The sequence below is a fragment of the Girardinichthys multiradiatus genome, chromosome 4, assembly GCF_021462225.1.
Source record: "Girardinichthys multiradiatus isolate DD_20200921_A chromosome 4, DD_fGirMul_XY1, whole genome shotgun sequence".
In the NCBI taxonomy this organism is placed as follows: Eukaryota; Metazoa; Chordata; class Actinopteri; order Cyprinodontiformes; family Goodeidae; genus Girardinichthys; species Girardinichthys multiradiatus.
This window is the reverse complement of record NC_061797.1, coordinates 37,317,937-37,334,808: the sequence shown is the minus strand read 5'-3', so window position 1 is coordinate 37,334,808 and position 16,872 is coordinate 37,317,937. Positions and strand designations below refer to the sequence as shown.

The 16,872-nt window shown below is 40.4% G+C and overlaps 2 protein-coding genes across 5 annotated transcripts in view; both read right to left on the bottom strand.

Annotated features, from left to right (window-relative positions):
* Window positions 1-1,753: 1,753 nt before the first annotated feature.
* On the bottom strand, window positions 1,754-7,256 carry lrrc28 (leucine rich repeat containing 28). Of its 4 annotated transcripts, none has more exons than XM_047363964.1 (10): window positions 7,097-7,256; window positions 6,599-6,839; window positions 6,446-6,486; window positions 6,334-6,371; window positions 6,120-6,257; window positions 5,650-5,856; window positions 5,462-5,564; window positions 4,790-4,962; window positions 2,961-3,120; window positions 1,754-2,839 (listed from the first exon to the last, which is right to left on the bottom strand). In XM_047363964.1, exons 2-10 carry the CDS (start codon window positions 6,812-6,814, stop codon window positions 2,770-2,772), a joined length of 1,146 nt encoding a protein of 381 aa, XP_047219920.1. In that variant the 5' UTR covers window positions 6,815-6,839; window positions 7,097-7,256; the 3' UTR covers window positions 1,754-2,769. The 4 variants fall into 4 exon arrangements, with proteins under 4 accessions (XP_047219920.1, XP_047219921.1, XP_047219922.1 ...); XM_047363965.1 differs by having other exon boundaries at window positions 6,120-6,231; XM_047363966.1 differs by lacking the exons at window positions 6,334-6,371; window positions 6,446-6,486; window positions 6,599-6,839; window positions 7,097-7,256 and having other exon boundaries at window positions 5,650-5,839; window positions 6,120-6,230.
* Window positions 7,257-8,396: 1,140 nt separating this feature from the next.
* LOC124866795 (insulin-like growth factor 1 receptor) overlaps window positions 8,397-16,872 on the bottom strand; it is a 66,017-nt gene continuing 57,541 nt past the window's right edge. The window contains exon 21 of the mRNA XM_047362741.1: window positions 8,397-14,488. Within this exon, the coding sequence (XP_047218697.1) occupies window positions 13,975-14,488 (514 nt within the window). The 3' untranslated portion in view covers window positions 8,397-13,974. The remainder of the gene's footprint in view (window positions 14,489-16,872) is intronic.

Sequence of the window (16,872 nt, the reverse complement as noted above, 5' to 3'; positions counted from 1 at the left end):
ACAGAATCAGCTTGCCTATCCTTATCTATTGACACAAACAACTATACACCAAATGACAACTTAGAGGCTGATGTTGGCTTCAAACCTGTCGTCACAGGGCCTCATGAAAGCAATCCTGCTTTTTTGCTTTTTCACATTTTGTGACATTACAACCATGCCAAGGCTGCACAGTTGGTAGCACTGTTGCCTTGCAGCAAGAAAGTCCTGGGTTCAACTCCTGGCCAGGGGTCTTTCTCCATGGAGTTTGCATGTTCTCCCCCTTCTCTCACCGGGTACTCTGGTTTCCTCCCAGTCCAAAGACATGCCTGTTAGGTTAATTGGTCTCTCTAAATTTCCCTTAGGTGTTTGAAGGGTTGTTTGGGTGTTGCCCTGCGATGGACTGGTGACCTGTCCAGGTTCCAGGGTGTACCCCGCCTTCAACCCATAGACTGTTGGAGATGGGCACCAGCTTCCCCCCTATGGAAGAAACACTATAGAAAATGACTGACTGACAACCATGCACCTTTGTGCATTTTTGTGGGACTTATGGTGTAATAAAACTCAGTGAAAATGTGGTGTGCAAATGAGTTTTGTTAAAATACTTGTGATTCCCTCCCCTTTAACTGTATTATATGTTTTTGTAAATGTTAGAACAGTTTGTGAAGGCACATTTCCCTTTGGGGATAATAAAGTGTGAATCTGAATCTGTGTTTGGCTGCTGTGAATCAATACTTTGTACATCCAACCTTCCCTGTAGTTACAGCTGCTGTATATCTCTACCAGTTTTTCATGAGACTGAAAATCTGATCCATTCCTATATGGAAAATACCTCAGGCTCAGTCAGATTGGATGGAGAACATCAACTTTCAAATCGCAGATTCTCAATTGGATTTAGGTTTAGACATTGGAAAGGGTGATTCTAAAGCACAGGCATGTATTGGTTCTATATGTCTTCCCCCTACATACAAGTTTAGCATGTATGTAGGGGCTAAAAGTTTAATTTGGTCTCAGGTGAACAGAGCATCTTCTTCCACATTTCATCTGCCCTCTGAAGGTTGGTAGCAAACCTTACATGGGACTTCCCTGGCATTTCCTTTAAAAATAGCTTTCTTCTTGCCTCTCTTCCAAAAAGCAACGATTTGTGAAGTGCAATAATTGTCCTGTTGACAGACTCTCCCACCTGAGTTGTGGATCTCTGCTGCTCCACTGGAGTTGACCACGAGCTTCTTGGCTGATTCTCTAATGAGAACGCCCTTTGCCCCATCTGCCTGTTTAGGTGGATGACCATGTCTTAGGAATCAATTCAATTTATTGGTCTTTAAGATGCTTTGTTCACTAATGTTCTACCGACCTCTGAGGGCCTACACACATGTGGATTCTTTTTTATTAATTAGATGACTTCTGAAGGCAATCGGTTACACAATATATTACTTAGGAGTATCATATTAAAAGAAGAGTTTGTGAAACAATATTGAAAACTTATATTCTCATTCCACTTCCCAATTATTTGTAACTTTGAGTGGGTTTATCACATTAAATCCCAATAGAATACTTGTGGTTTTAAGATGTTAAAAAGTGGAAAACATTAAACAAGTATGAAACAAGACACTATACATCCAAAGTGATCCAACTTGAGCTTTTGATCAAACTAAGCAGGACTTGGAAGGAAACCTACTGTATCATCTCTATGTCCACACGCTCCTGCAATTCTACTTCTCCACAACGCTGTAAAATCTCTCCTCAGAACAAATGATTGACTCAAACTCAATAAAAGTCAAACATCAGGCAACATTTACTGCCAAAACAAACAACAAACAGGATCTTTACAACATCCAAGCATCAGTGCAGCCAGACAGTCACACAGTTTTCACCAAAAACTGAATTTAAAATGAGAGAATGTGGACTAGAAACATCAACTAGCATGTTTGAACTTTTTGTATTTTGTGTTAGCTTTCTGGTTATTGTAAGTTTTATCAAAATGAGCTATTTTAATGCTTTAAATGGCAAAAGGAAACCATTTCTAAACATGAGAACTTCTAAAAACTTAATGCAACAAACATGAACTCTGAAAAAATCCTGCAACCCGTGCAAAAAAAATCAAGAACTAGGTAAAAAATACCAGAACACTTTGGTCTTGCATACCGTGCGTCTCTTTAATTTTGGACATTATAATTCTGAGTATGAATGTAACTTTGCAGTTTAAAAGTGGTTCACTACTTCTACATTGTGGGACCTGAGTATCTGCCCTCTGTTGGGTAACTGAACATAGCCTTGTACTCACTCCTTTAAAAGCACAAATCAAACATAAATTTAAATAGCAACCTTCAAATATTCTTCAGAACAAATAACATGTAGTTACAATTCTTTAAGGACTCTACACAGAAATAAATGTGCCTGCTACAAGAAATGTCTGTGAACAAATGAATCAAAACTTTAACAAAAATCCAAGTGTATGAGTATGAGTGGGGGTCTTGTGATTACCTCAGATCTAACCTTGTTAGTGAATGAGTGCAATGATCCCTCGTCAAACACAAACACACAAGAATATCCCGCTCCTCAATGGTTAGATTTAGGAACAGCATGAGTGCTTTTAGTCCTTGTTCAAAGGGCTGAAATGTTACCCGAGGAGCAGTGTGTCCGTCAGGCAAGCTTTTTTGTGATTTTTTTCATTGGAATGAAGAACATAGCTCCTGCAGAAGATGCCTCCAATGCTCATTGCCTCATGACAAATGACAGGACATTATCTGTCACCTTCATGAATGGAGACAGATTACAAAGGGGGGAATGATGTCAGCCCTGCAGGTCAAAGGTCTGGAGGCAGTGACTGGAGCAGCAGTAGGCCACAAAACTCACAGTTGTTCTGTGAAGGAAGCATTGAAAATGTCACCAAGACGTGAGTTCAATTAAAAACATTCATCCTGAAGATAAGACAGGGTTAGCACTGGGGCAGGAAAAGAAAAAAAGGTGATGTTTGCCCTGACCTGCGGTGGACTCCAGCCAGCGCCGTGTCACGGAGGGGGAAAAGTTTGGGATAGATGATGGTGAACATGGCCTGGCTGCAACGGTGACAGTGGCCCAGGGGGAACTGCAGCAGGTCCAGCAGGCTCTTTGGGAGGATGATGGAAGGCAGCAAGTTTAGTCCTGAAAATACCATATGGAAGGGATTAAAAACTAAATGAGGTAAATGACATTCAATTATTTGATTAGAAGAGAGTTTGTTTTCATTCCTAGATCTAGGTTTCTTCAAATTTCAATAAGTTAAATTTAAGGACATCTCAGGACCCTTTTAGGACCATTACAATTTAAATGGAAGATCTCCAAAAATAATGAAAATAGTTTAATTCAAGACCCTTAACTTCACTTTGTAAATTACTGTATGTGAAATTTAACTTTTCCTACTTATCTTGGTGTCTTTTCTTTGTACTTGTAAAGTTTTGACACGTTACACACACCTCTATTTCATGGGGATTTTATGTGAAAGACCAATACAAAGTAGTGCATCATTGTGAAGTGGGTGGAATAAATAAATAATAATAATATTATTTATTTTAATAACAATATATTTTTTCGCAAATTATACACAAAAAAAAAACTCATAAAAGCATGAGTTGGTTTTCAGCTCCGATTACTCTCTTACCCATAAATAAAAGCTGGTGCAACTAACTGATTAAAGAAGTCAATAGAAGGATAAATGGGGTCCACTGATAAAGCTTTGGAGAAGATTGCACAATGTTAACTTCTCAAGACATGGCCGTCCACCTAAACTGAGAGGGCGGGAAAGGAAAAGCGGCCCAGAGGCTCATGGTAACTCTGAAGGAGTGGCAGAGATTCACAGCTCAGGTGTGGGAATCTGTTATTACAACACAAATCTGGCCTGTATGAAAGAGGAGCAAGAAGAAACCCACGGAAAATCCCATTTGCAGTTTTGCCATGAGTGAAATATGAGACAAAGCACACGTGTGAAGGAAGTACCTCTGGTCAGATGGTTTCGGTCTACATACAAAATGTTTTGTGTGGCAGAAGACCGTGAGCACATAATCCCCAGTGTGAAATATAGTGGTGACAGTATGACACTGTGGGGAGACTTTTCTTCTGAAGCTATGGGAAGCTGGTCCGAGTTGATGCTAAGAAGGATGGAGCTACATAATGGGCAAAACTGAAAGAAAACCTGTTAGAGGCAGGTTCATCTTTTAGCAGAACAACAGCCCTACACAAACAGCCAGAGCTACAAAATGAATTGTGTATATAGTATATTTATGTATCAGAACGACTTAGACCTAAATCTAATAAAGAATGTTTGGTTACACTTAAAAATTGATGTTCACAAGCGTTTCTCCACCCAGTCTGACTGAGCTTGAACTTTGAGAAGAATAGGTTAAAAATAATTCGCTCTCAAGATGTATAAAGCTGGTAGAGACAAGCCTCAAATGCAAATTGCAGCTGTAATTGCAGCAAAAGGTGGTTCTACAAAGTCTTGACTCAAGGGTTTGAACATCTGCAAGCCAAACTTCGCTGCCCTGCATCAGGAGCATTAGCTTGGTCACATTGTAGCAATAGTCCAATTCTTTGGCCAGAAATACTACACACAAAATGATCACTGCTGTCAGCACATTTCTCAAGAAAAAAAAAAAAAGAAAAAAGACAAAAATGTTAAAGGAAAAAGGAACTAATTTAGAAAATTGAGGAGAAACCAAATGAAATTTAAGAACAACGATGGAAGGCCTAAAATTAAGATGAATTAAGACTGTGTTTAAGAGCCTGTAGAAACCCTGTAGGCTAGTTATGGAACAAGTGAGTGGCCTGTCTCCACCTGCTGGGCGGTGATGGTAGATGCGGTGCATAGTCCTCATTGCCAGCTCTTCCAGGGGAACCACATTATCTGTCTGTGAGCCAATCAACTTCACTTCAGCCGGCAACCCCACCAGTGCCTCAGTCAAAGCCAAACCCATGCCCTCCTCTAGAGCTTGAGATGATACTCCACACCTGCACAGACATGACATGTCCAAACAAGTAAAATAGGTCATGGCTAGATACTACCTGAAGAAATTAACAATTATAGGTACAAATGAATATTACTAATTAACACCTGAAGCAGTAATTGATGCTGTTCTTATTAAAGTGCCTCTTAGAAGAGAAGTTGCTAAAAAACAGAAATCTAATCACAAAATCACACAGCTTCACTGCAACAAGAACTAAGCTTGACCTGGGTTTCATCTCCCAGTGACCAGCTGTAATCTGAAGTGGAAATTAGCATTACATTGTGCTAAAAGTTGCAGACTGTGCACATTTAACATGAATGTGTTTGTGAGGTCTCTGCTTGGCTCATCTTTATCACAAGACCAGAAATGTAACATTGTTGGTTCTGTGAATAATGGTTTTTAGCTGCCGGCTGATTGTGGCAGAATAAAGATAACAGTTCTCTACGGAAGCAGTTTTTAACCCAGTAGAAATAATTAGAAGCTGTCTGTGTTGAAAATGTTACCCGCTGCAGCCGATGACCTTGTTATACAAGTAGGAGGGGAGGCCTTTTAGGTCCACGTTGTTGTCCACAAACACAAACTGCAGCTCCCGTGATCTGCCCAGATCTAAAAGACAGGCAGATGATTAATGATGCCTTGCTCATGACATCCAGAACACTGCAGCCAATCACAAATACGGGACCATACTGACCGAGTGGTAGGAAGGTTAGGCGATTGGCCGCCATGGAGAGCTGGTTGAGGCGGTGCAGCCAGCAGAGCTGCCGGGGAACATGACTCAGAAGGTTGTGGTCCACTGTGAGGTTCTGCAGGGAGTGGCAGCGGTGCAGGCGGTCCGGAAGAGACATCAGTTGGTTCATTGCCAAGTCGAGGGTCTCCAGGTCCTGCAGATCACCGATCTCTGCATGAGAAACACTTAAATGAGTCGTTCCAAGCTAAATATCAAATATTTGCTGAGGAAGTGCAAGTACATTTGTTTTTTAAAAAGGTTGTAATGAAAATGTCTTGATGCCAAAAATTGCCTGTTAATGAACTGGGGTCAATTCTCCTAAAGCAAGTTGGCAAATGAACGCCAACAAATTGTTATCAAGTGCAAGACAAGAACGGGTCCCAATCAGTCAGGATTTGGCCCAGAATTGGAGTTATGAAACAGCCTCATTTTACCTGGAGGAAGGCATTTAAGTTGATTATTGGACAGCCTAAGGTGTCGCAGAGACCTCAGTCGGCCAATCTCTGGGCAGAGCATCTGGAGGGCGTTATTGCTCAGGTCCAATGACTGCAGTCGTGCCAGATTTCCAATAGCTGGAAATCAAAACACTAATCATATCTAAATTCCATGAAACACTGGCTCAATTGCTTGGTCTTACTACAGCCTTACCTTCAGGAATAATGATGATGTTGTTTGAGTGTAGGTACCTTGAATTAAACGACAAAAAGTGATTTAAATGGGTTAAAACAAAGATGGCTGAGCAACTAACAAGAATACTTACAGTTCTATAAGATTTGGGAGCTTCTGGGCAAGATTATCAGGCTGATAAAAACAGGACAAAAGCAGAAATCATAAGTAATCTCACTGGAACAAACCGTCAGTCATTCATGAGAGCTTTTTTGTAATCACAAATCATCATGCTCTGTGAGGATACCAGTGTAGTGAGCGAGTTTCTCTTCATGTACAATCTCTCCAGAAACTGTAGTCCTTCATCTTTCAGCAGCTCTACAGGGAAAATGTTCAGGTTTTTGTAGTTCAGGAACAGGTTTTTGTGGCGCCCCTGCTTGGCCATGAATATGGTCTCATGGAGCTCAGTTGCCATTTCTGAGGAAAGCTCTCCCCTCCTGAATATGGACACTTGGGAATGCATGCGCCCACTTTAACATCACTGTTGCCTGAAAGTCAAGAACATTACAGGTGCGTCTCTACATGTACTGAGATGTACCTGTACATAACACGAGTGAAACGAGAGAAAATAATAGAGATAGAGCAAGGAAGCAGCCAACATGACGTTAAAGTCAGTGGTGCATGTAGGATCTGGCTGCTGCTGACTTTATTTAGCTAAAATATTACCAACATGTCAGAACTGCAGTAGCCACTTTGCTAGTTTATTACTAGCACAGCATCAAGTTTAATAACAAAAAAGATTTACCTCAGTAATAAGAGACCATTGCTAGACACTACAACTGGCCAAATATCTGCATCCTCTCTCTGAGGTAATCTTCGAGCTAGGAAAAGCTAAACATCCGAACAAGACGCTGCTGGTTAGCAACAATCATCTGTCGTAAACAACTCTGCGTCACGGCAGATTCTTCTCCTTTACATTTCAAGGCAGAGATGGCGCCGCTGGTGATCTGCTGCCCCCAGCTGTTGAATAAAGGAACTGCATCAAAGAGAGTCGTTTCTTTGTCCAGTACTTTGCAAAAATATCCATGCCAAGAAGCAACCACAAAGTATTCGTGATTTTTAGCAATAGACGAAACACAAAGTAAGCATAACTGTAATGAGAAAATCAATGGTTTAAAAATTTTCTTTTTTTTACAAACAATATAAAAAGTGTGGTGTGCATTTATATTCAGCCTCGTTAACATTTGCTGCAATTACCACCACGTCTTTTGGGGTGTGACTCTAGGAGACTGAAACTGTTGCCCATTCTTCTTTGAGAAATAGAAATATCAGTCAGAATGAATAGAAACCATATGTAAACATCAATTTTAATGTCTAACTACACATTTTTATTAAATCTAAATCCTTAATTTGACCAGTGCATTCCAAGACAGGAATATACTTTGAACTAAACTATTCCTCTGTAGCTCTAGCTGTATGTTTAGGGTTGTCATCTTGTTGAAAGGGAAGATTCACCCCTTTTGAAGCCTGTATTAGGCTTTATTCCACGATGCCTTGTCTTTAACTTTGTCCATCTTCCTGTCAGCTCTGATCTACCTCCCCGTCCCTGATGGAGCATCCACTATGCACCCACCGTGTTTCATCATGAGGATGGTGTGTTCAGGGGCATATGCAATGTTAGTTTCTTATCTGAAAGAACCATCTTCCAAATGTTTCTTGTGCCATGTCCCTTATATGGCTTGTTGCAAACAGCACAGCTTAAGGCTGTTTTTCAACAACAGCGCGTCTTCAAAAAAGGCCAGGGTTAATAATTGTCTTGTCAAGGGATTCTCCCACACAGTAGAAATGTTAAAATATCCCATCCATCGTCTGTAGCAGCTTATCCTTGCAGGCTGGCTGGCTGGTGCCCATCTCCAGTCAATGGGTGAGACACTCTGAACATGTTGCCATAAAATATTTGGCCACTATGTGTTTTTCATTTGTAGAAATGACAGAAAATCCCACATAGGGTTATAATTCATGCACAACAGAGCTAATTTTCTAACCTCGTGTTCTGACAGCCTCCAAATGTAAAATAGTTACAACAGAACAAAATAATAGACAACTTTGCATAAATTTTTTTTATTTATCTTAAATTTTGTGTAGAAAAAAAAAGAAAGAGAAATAGACATTCTCTTAACCTTCATCCAATCATTTTATCCCAGTAATATATTGATAAGATAAATTCTTACAACAGCATGTACAAAAGAAAAACCAAAATGAAACATTAGTCCAAACAACCATTTTAACAGACCCAGGACTTGGAAGGCTATCAATAACTTACATTTCAAATAAAATAACAAACTGCTAATGCAACATAAAAAAGAAGGGGAAATAGGAAAGCGAGGGATGGTTTGGGAAGAGAAAAACTAAATTTATTGTTTTTGTGAGGTTTTCCAGTGGGGGGAAAAATAAATCAGGAAAAAATAAAAATAAAAATCAGACCACAAACAAACCTGATTTCAGAAATTGATTAGTGTTTTATAGCAAGACTGGCAGAGAGCATTAAACCAGAGCAACAAATCCTGTTGGGAACAGGAGGAAAAAGCTAAAACACGAGATTATGTGTTACACATGAAAAGGACAATGTAGTAACGATGAGTTATAGAAACAAATGGTCCAGTGAGCCACTAGGTTCACTGGAAGCAGCAAAAACAGACCCAGAGGAGCCCATTAGCCAGCTTAAACTGTCCCCATAGGAAAATACATTTTAAGTATCTCCATATAACTGACCATGGCCTCTATCATTAGTATGAAGAATGTTTGATGTGTCTGAGCCCCTAGCCTGCTTCCAGGATGGTTTGGTTTGTGGTTTGAATATGACCGTGTTAAACAGCACCCAGTTGAGATGACATATTTTGTGTTTTATACAAGTAAATAGATTGTACAAAAGAAAAGTGAGGTAGATGGATGGTTGAAGGAAATAATAAAGCCTTCTCCCAAAACAACAAAAGAACATAAAAATGTTAGATCAAAAGAAACTCGAGGGGAGATTTGTACAGTGATCACCACTTAACAAAAAAAGAAAATAAATAGCAAAGCAACATCCGGGATTTGAATTAAAATGTCCCTTTTTGAGACGATTCCATGTGGTCCTCCATAAGATCGGTACAAATTTTAATGCTGATGCTTAAACGTGGATATTCAGTCTCCTAAGATTAAAGATTTAGCTGCTTAAAGAGAAGGGCTTCATGGCGTGTTTCTCTCATCAGTCCTTTTAGGTCACTCTCAGTATCTCAGTGTTCCTGAAGCATTTCAATAGAAAACGGTGAATGCTGCAGGTGAATTCAGTCCCATTTAGTCAGAAATCTTCAACAAACACATCCAAATGTTTACAAAATATAGAAAACAAATAACAACAGAACCCACTCCAACAGATGGATAATCACGTTTCAAGAAAGCATCTGATCGAGAGGCGAGTGAAATTATCAAGTCGAAAGGTGATAGAAATACAAAGAGAGGGCTTTTTGCTACATTAAACAAATTGTTTTAACTTTGTACAGGCCTTGAACCAAGCGAACCATAACACTGACAAAAAGTAGTAGGAAGCTATCAGAAAATAGCAAACACAAAATTGACTTTATACCATTTGAAATGTGTAGAGAAACAAAACAGTAAGTGATAACACATAGCTTTTCACCTTTATTAGCATGTTTAATTGTTCTACTGGCTAGGTTTTGGTTCGCATTTTGTTGTTTATCTGCTCTCTATTCTCCCCCCACATATGTTTTCTAGCCTCCTGATGACTTTCATATTTTAAATTGACAAACCAGAGCATACAGAGATAGCCTATAAAGAAAGCAGTTGTTTCAGTGTAAAGCAGTCAATCATAATTCTTTGTTTCACAAGTTTAAATATAAGAAATTAAGTTTTGTGTGGATAGCTAAGGCTGAAAAAGCTAGTTAGCTAGTAAAAAGAGGTTCAGCAAAAAAAAGTCTTCATTTTAAATAAGCTTAGAAATGTATTTTGTATTAATATATAGATATTTTATTATAACAGCACAAACTTATAAAATGCTTTAATTGGCACTGGTGTGATAATTAACATTTGGTGAATTGTAAGGATTTCCTTGCTGGCTGCTATTTAGTTACTGCTGACCTTACTAACAAAGGCCAAAACTGCAACTTCGATGGCAGCTCGGCTCACGGGAACGTGAACACCTATAATATCCCATTTCAAAATTCCACGTTTTCCAGGTTCCCACTCCTTAGTATGTTGATTATTTTTGACATATATGCAAATTTCTAAGATGATTTAGTTTGTTTTTTGTACAGGGTTCAGTAGCCTTCTGTTCCAACACTCAAAGACAGCAAAAAAAAAAAAAAAAAAAAAAAAAAAAAAAAAACGATTTTATCACCTGAATAACAGTCCCTCATGAGAGACTTGTGAGCGTTTATCCAGTCAGCGACTCCAAAAAAACAAATGAGGTGCACAGAAATTTATTTCATTAAATCACAGAGCGGAACAGTTTCTCATCTTGGGATAACGAGACCCCAAGCTCGATTTTGTGTGATATCAACTGTATAAGAACAATAATATCACAATAAAACAAGTTTGAGATCTGGTCTATTTCAATATACCCTGAACTTAAACTTAAGTTTTTTTTTTTTAAATGAACTTCATTATGAAAGATGTCTTGCAAGATCTTGTTTTGTAGAGATAGTCATATCTTGTAATATTTACATGAGATTGTGACCTTTTTTCAAGCGACAAAGATGCTTGGTATATCATGAGATCAGAGATCTAACTTGTTTTAATATGTCATTCTCATCTTACTATCCATGAGATAAGATCTCGATGTTTGTTTTTGTAGTGATGATCTTAAAACAAGATCTTAAGCTTATTTTTGTACTATAGCAGTGCTATTATCAAATCAATACCAAGAAAAACGGGGTTGAGCTCTTGCTATTTTTAACGAGAGCTCAAACTTTGTATTCATCTTATTGCCTCATTATCTGTTTAGTAGCATTAATGGTTTCCTAGTAACACTTTATAGAAATAAGATATTGAGCTCATTTTGCCTTGATATAATGAAAATATAAGCTCATTTAGCATTGATAATGGCACCTTTATGTAAATATCTTGAGTTTTTGTATTGCAATTACAATTTAACCATCTCATTATCTCGAGATAATGACTTCTCTAGCTTGGGGTTGTCAAGGAAATATTTTATTATTTTGCTATCTTAAGATAGTTATTTTGAGCTTGTTTTGCAACGAGTTTTATTATCTCATTATGTCCTCGGGTTTAGAGTGTTGAAAGTATCCTTATATCAAGATAAAAAGATTCTCACATAACTTTGTTGTGATTTGATGTGTTTAATTATCTTACTATATCAATATTAAGTTCTTGAGTGAACAGATTAACCGTCTCCAGACAGTGATACCCGAGTGTTGGTTCAACCAAAAACATCCATCATCAAGCAGTTGATGACTCTTACAGATTACCCCATAGAGTCACTAGAACGCCATCAGGTGCAACACAAAATAATCACTAAGTTATTTAAAAATGAGTCACGGGAGATACAGTTGTCAATTTTCGAGGGAGCTACTTTATCTTTCTTAGAAAGGGAGATTTTCATGCTCTAGAAAATTTAACAGAGGGGTGGACAAAAGTTTGGAACGCATTTGTTTTTCCATAATGAATTTGAATTGTTTTCCTACTTATCCAGACTAAAAGGGAATTTAATTCTTATCCATGTTTTGAAGGCTGTGCAGGAACCCTGAGTTTGGAAAAAGCAACTTTAGAAGAGTCTAAAAAGGTCTGAATAAATGCTTCCTGGATGCAAATAGATTGCAAATATGAAAAAAAATGTACATGCCTCCCAAAAACACTGAAATTATAATTATACCAACTTGAGGAAGAAACCGATAAAGGAATTATTTCTTTTGTTTTGACAAATTCAGATAAATACGCTCACAATATTTTACTATACTACCTTTGTTGTCTCTACTTTTTGTCAGTATTTTGGCTGCATACAATTGGGGCAAGGACAAACCAAAAGATTGAGACCACACAATTTCTTACAGATTGTGGTGATAAACATTGCTTTAAGACTGATAAAAGAATCAGGCAAACACTAAGTAGGATGTCTTCAGGTAACAGCAGCACAAAAAAGGAAAAACGGGAGCAGAAAGAGATTTAACCTTCCTCTTTCACCTGAGATTTTATTTTTGGACACCAGGATCCGAGAGAACGTAGAGGCCCTCTAGTGGGATGTGGTGAAGATACAGGTCTTTCAAAACAAGGCTAATTGTTGTACCTTTTACCTTTTTTTGACAGAAACAAAACTCAGTCCATAAATGATGAACAGTATAAAAAATGAACTGGAGTGAAAATGTTCCAAACCAAAAGCTAACTTGAACAAGTCTTTTTTTTTTTTTACAGTTTTTTTTTTTTTTTACAACCACAAGCAGAATAAGGAATAGCAGCTTCTTTCTGTACGTGATGAAAGTCTTCCACCTTGTATAAAATTTAGAAAAGTGAAAAAAACAACTGGTTTGTACATAAATGCTCTGGACATGTAGAGATGTAAATGTTGACGAGTATTTACAAGTGTAAAAAAATACCTGTTTGTGTACAACAAGGATGCCTCTGACCTTAGGGAAAACTCGGACAACAGATCTTGCGTTCATGTTCTCCTCTGTACTGCTCTTCCTCTGCAGTCCTTGCCTTTTTTTGTGTTTTGTTGTATATTTTGCTACGTAATTCACTGTTCAGCCCTAACTCACAGCACTTTGTGGCAGCTGGCTCTATTTCAGGTAAACTGACGGGCAGAAGTCTACGCAGGGATCTGACGAAGCCGAGAAACTGCAGATCACAATCGGCACTGGAGAAGCAGAGCAGGACTGTCGGGGAAAGTTAATGTCTGTCTGATCTCTACATGAACAAAGTAGTGGAAGATCAAAGTGCTTTTGTTTGTATTCTCCTTGTTTTCAAGACTGCGTTTTGAAGAGCAACAAGGTAAGAAAATATGAAAGCAGAAGAGTTTGGCAACAGATTTGGCAGAGCTGACTGTTCCCCCATCGTTTGTTTCAGCGGATTGGCTTTTGACCCGGCATTATGCTGACCCTTGACCCTCACAGTCACCGGATTCATGAACGACCGACTGACGACCTCTTTGAAGTGCTTCTTCTTCTTTAGATATGCTTAATGTTTTCACCATAATGCCCGTTCAAATGTGCGCGCACACAACGCTGATCATTAATAAAGGCCTACACACATTTTCTTTCCTCATACAGAGACACATAAAAAGTAACAAATAACCATCTATAAAATAAGTTCAGCCACAGAGAGCACGAAATAGCTCCCCTCAAAATTATTCATTTTATGATTTCTTTGTATTACTGAAGATGTTTTTTCCTTTTTTAATCATTTTTGGTCATTCCATCAGCTGCAAGGTCAAAAATGACAGCCAGCTGGAAGAAACTCAAATTAGTAGATTATTTAAAAAAAATAAAGTGTGGTCATACAGCAGGACATTAGCTCTGAAAGTTTTTTCCCCATCTTTAAGTGAGTCTCAAAATACTCCCATCCATCCTGTAGAGAAGGTTTTGCTGTGATTCAAAAAACAAAAGAAAAACGCCCACTCAGAGATGTGGTTCTTCAGGTCAGTGGGTAAAGGGTGTCCATGTGTCTGCCCAGTCAGCAGGCTGACGACTGTGGGAGAGGAATGGCACGCTCATTTTTGCGTCCTCCGTTCATGTGTGCGTACGGCGGCAGTTCGTCCAGAGACGGCCGCATTGTGACGCCCGAGCCGGTCGCGGGTCCCACGCTTGCTGGAAGGCCTGCCCCCGAGAGTCCGTTGGCTGCCTGCTGGCTCGAGGACTGATTGTCCATGACTGTGCTCGATGTGCAGGGAGAGGAGGGGGAGCTGGGGGTTTGTGATGGGGCAGGTGGGCCTTCTGGGCTTGGGGTAGGGGGGTTGAGCTGGGTGTTCTGCTGCATAGAGGAAGAGGGGTCCAGGGTAACGTCCGTTGTGTGCTCAAGCTTGTCCGGGAGGAGCTGCGGAGCTTCAGCGGGCTTGTTGTCGGCACTGAAGAAGAAACTAACCTCTTTGAAAGAAGGCTCCAGCTCATCCTTAATGCTGCTGATGATCTCCACGAAGGATGGACGCATTTTAGGGTTGTACTGCCAACACATTCGCATCAGATTGAACCTGCAACACAATGAAATATTGATTACAGCTCAATCTTCACAGCTCCTGTCTATGGAGAGGAGCTGTGAAGATTCCCACAAGAAGCCAATGTTTGCTTGAGCCAAAGATTTGGTTCTGTTGCTAAAAAGGCTATGTGTATGTCCCCTTCCAACTTCCAGTTTCAGTTTCTGGAATTTAGAGCTGAAATACATTTGTCCAGCAACATGTGCTTTATTTGAGAAACTGTGATTCATTTGGGTAAATCTGACTTAAATAGGATCAATACATTTCTATGGTTTACTTTCTAAACATGCAGCTACAAACACGAGATGGTTTGCTTAGCTTTGGATGGTAAGAAACCACTTGATGTAAATTGTTACTTTTGGACCACAACCATGATATATAGTATTGACGTACAACCCTTAGCATTCTGGGACCTTTTTCTGATTTTTGTGATGAAATCGAAATTCTTTGAGGAATTTTTTCATGAGGATTTTGAATACATGTCTAGAAGAAATAAATCATGTTTATGGCTGGACAAAAATAGTTTATTCCTGCAACAAGTGTCTTAAAACTCTTTCTTTTAGGAGTCAAACTTGAGGGGCCATTTGAGGAAGTGCAGTTTTATGTTAGCTTCATCCATAAGAGTAGGACACTGCTGCCTTGTACATACTAAGACAGCCTTCTACCAGGAGCATTATGATTAAAACACTTAACTGTCCTAAATTATAGAAAACACCTTGTACACCCAAAAAGTAACTAATTTCTTAACATAAAGTTTTGAAAAAGCATCCTGTAAATTGCAGGAAAGTAACTTTTCTGGTTTCTGGAGGTTCCCTGTAAATTCCAGAAGGTGCCAGAAAATAACCTCCAAGTTCCAAAAGGTAACCTCTAAGATCTGAGAAAATGTCTTGTAGATTGCAAGAAAGTAAAAGTTCAAAGTTTTAGAAAAGTACCCTGTAAGTTCCAGATAGTAGAAGAAAAACAAAAACAAGTTCCAGCAAGGTACTTGCTACAACAATAGATTACACAAGTAATCTATTGGAGTAAGTTATGGTAATAATACATTTTGGGAAAATACCCTGTAAATTCCAAAAAACCTAAGTTTTAGATCCAAAAAGTAACCTTTGCATTCCAGGAAAGTATCCTCTAAATTCTATTTTAAATTCTCTATTCTGGAAATTCTCTATTCAAGAATCCCTCATGAGGACAAAAATATCAAGCCACGTGATGTTGCCCGGTACGGCGGAGCCGGGGTTCCACCCTGGAACCAGGCCCGGGGTCGGGACTCGCTGGAGAGCGCGCCTGGTGGCCGGGTTGCTGCTTGCGGGACTCGGCCGGGCCAAGCCCGAACCAGAGACGCGAGGCCATCCCCCAGTGGGCCCGCCACCTGCAGGGGGAACCGTGAGGGACCGGTGCAAAGAGGATTGGGTGGCGGACGAAGGTGGAGACCTCAGCGGCCTGATCCCCGGATGCTTAGGCTGGCTCTAGGGACGTGGAATGTCACCTCGCTGGGGGGGAAGGAGCCTGAGCTTGTGCTGGACGTCGAGAGATATCGACTAGAAATAGTCGGGCTCGCCTCCACGCACAGCGTGGGCTCTGGAACCATCTTCTTGAGAGGGGTTGGACTCTCTTCTACTCTGGAGTGTCCCACGGGGAGAGGCGGCGGGCTGGTGTGGGTTTGCTTGTTGCCCCCCAGCTCAGCCGTCTCGTGTTGGGGTTTACCCCAGTGGATGAGAAGGTCGTATCCCTGCGCCTTCGGGTTGGGGAGAGGTCTCTGACTGTCGTCTCGGCCTACGGGCCGAGCGGTGGTGCGGAGTACCCGGCCTTCTTGGTGTCCCCGTCGGAGGCGCTGAATAGTGCCCCTCCCGGGGACTCCATTATTCTGCTGGGGGACTTCAACGCCCACGTGGGAAACGACAGTGACATCTGGAGAGGCGTGATCGGGAGGAATGGCCCCCCCGATCTGAATCCGAGCGGTGTTTTGTTATTGGACTTCTGTGCTAGTCATGGATTGTCCATAACGAACACCATGTTCAAACATAAGGGTGTCCATCGGTGCACTTGGCACCAGGACACCCTAGGCAGGAGGTCAATGATCGACTTTGTTTCTGTGTCTTCAGACCTTCGGCCGCATGTTTTGGACACTCAGGTGAAGAGAGGGGCTGAGCTGTCCACTGATCACCACCTGGTGGTGAGTTGGATCCGCTGGAGGAGGAGAAAGCTGGACAGACTTGGCAGGCCCAAGCGCACAGTGAGGGTCTGCTGGGAACGCCTGGTGGAGCAATCCCAGGGCAATCCCAGAACCCGGTGGTGGACACCGGCAGTAAGGGATGCTGTTAAGCTGAAGAAGGAGTCCTATCGGCTGTGGTTGGCTTGTGGGACTCCTGAAGTGGCTGACTGGT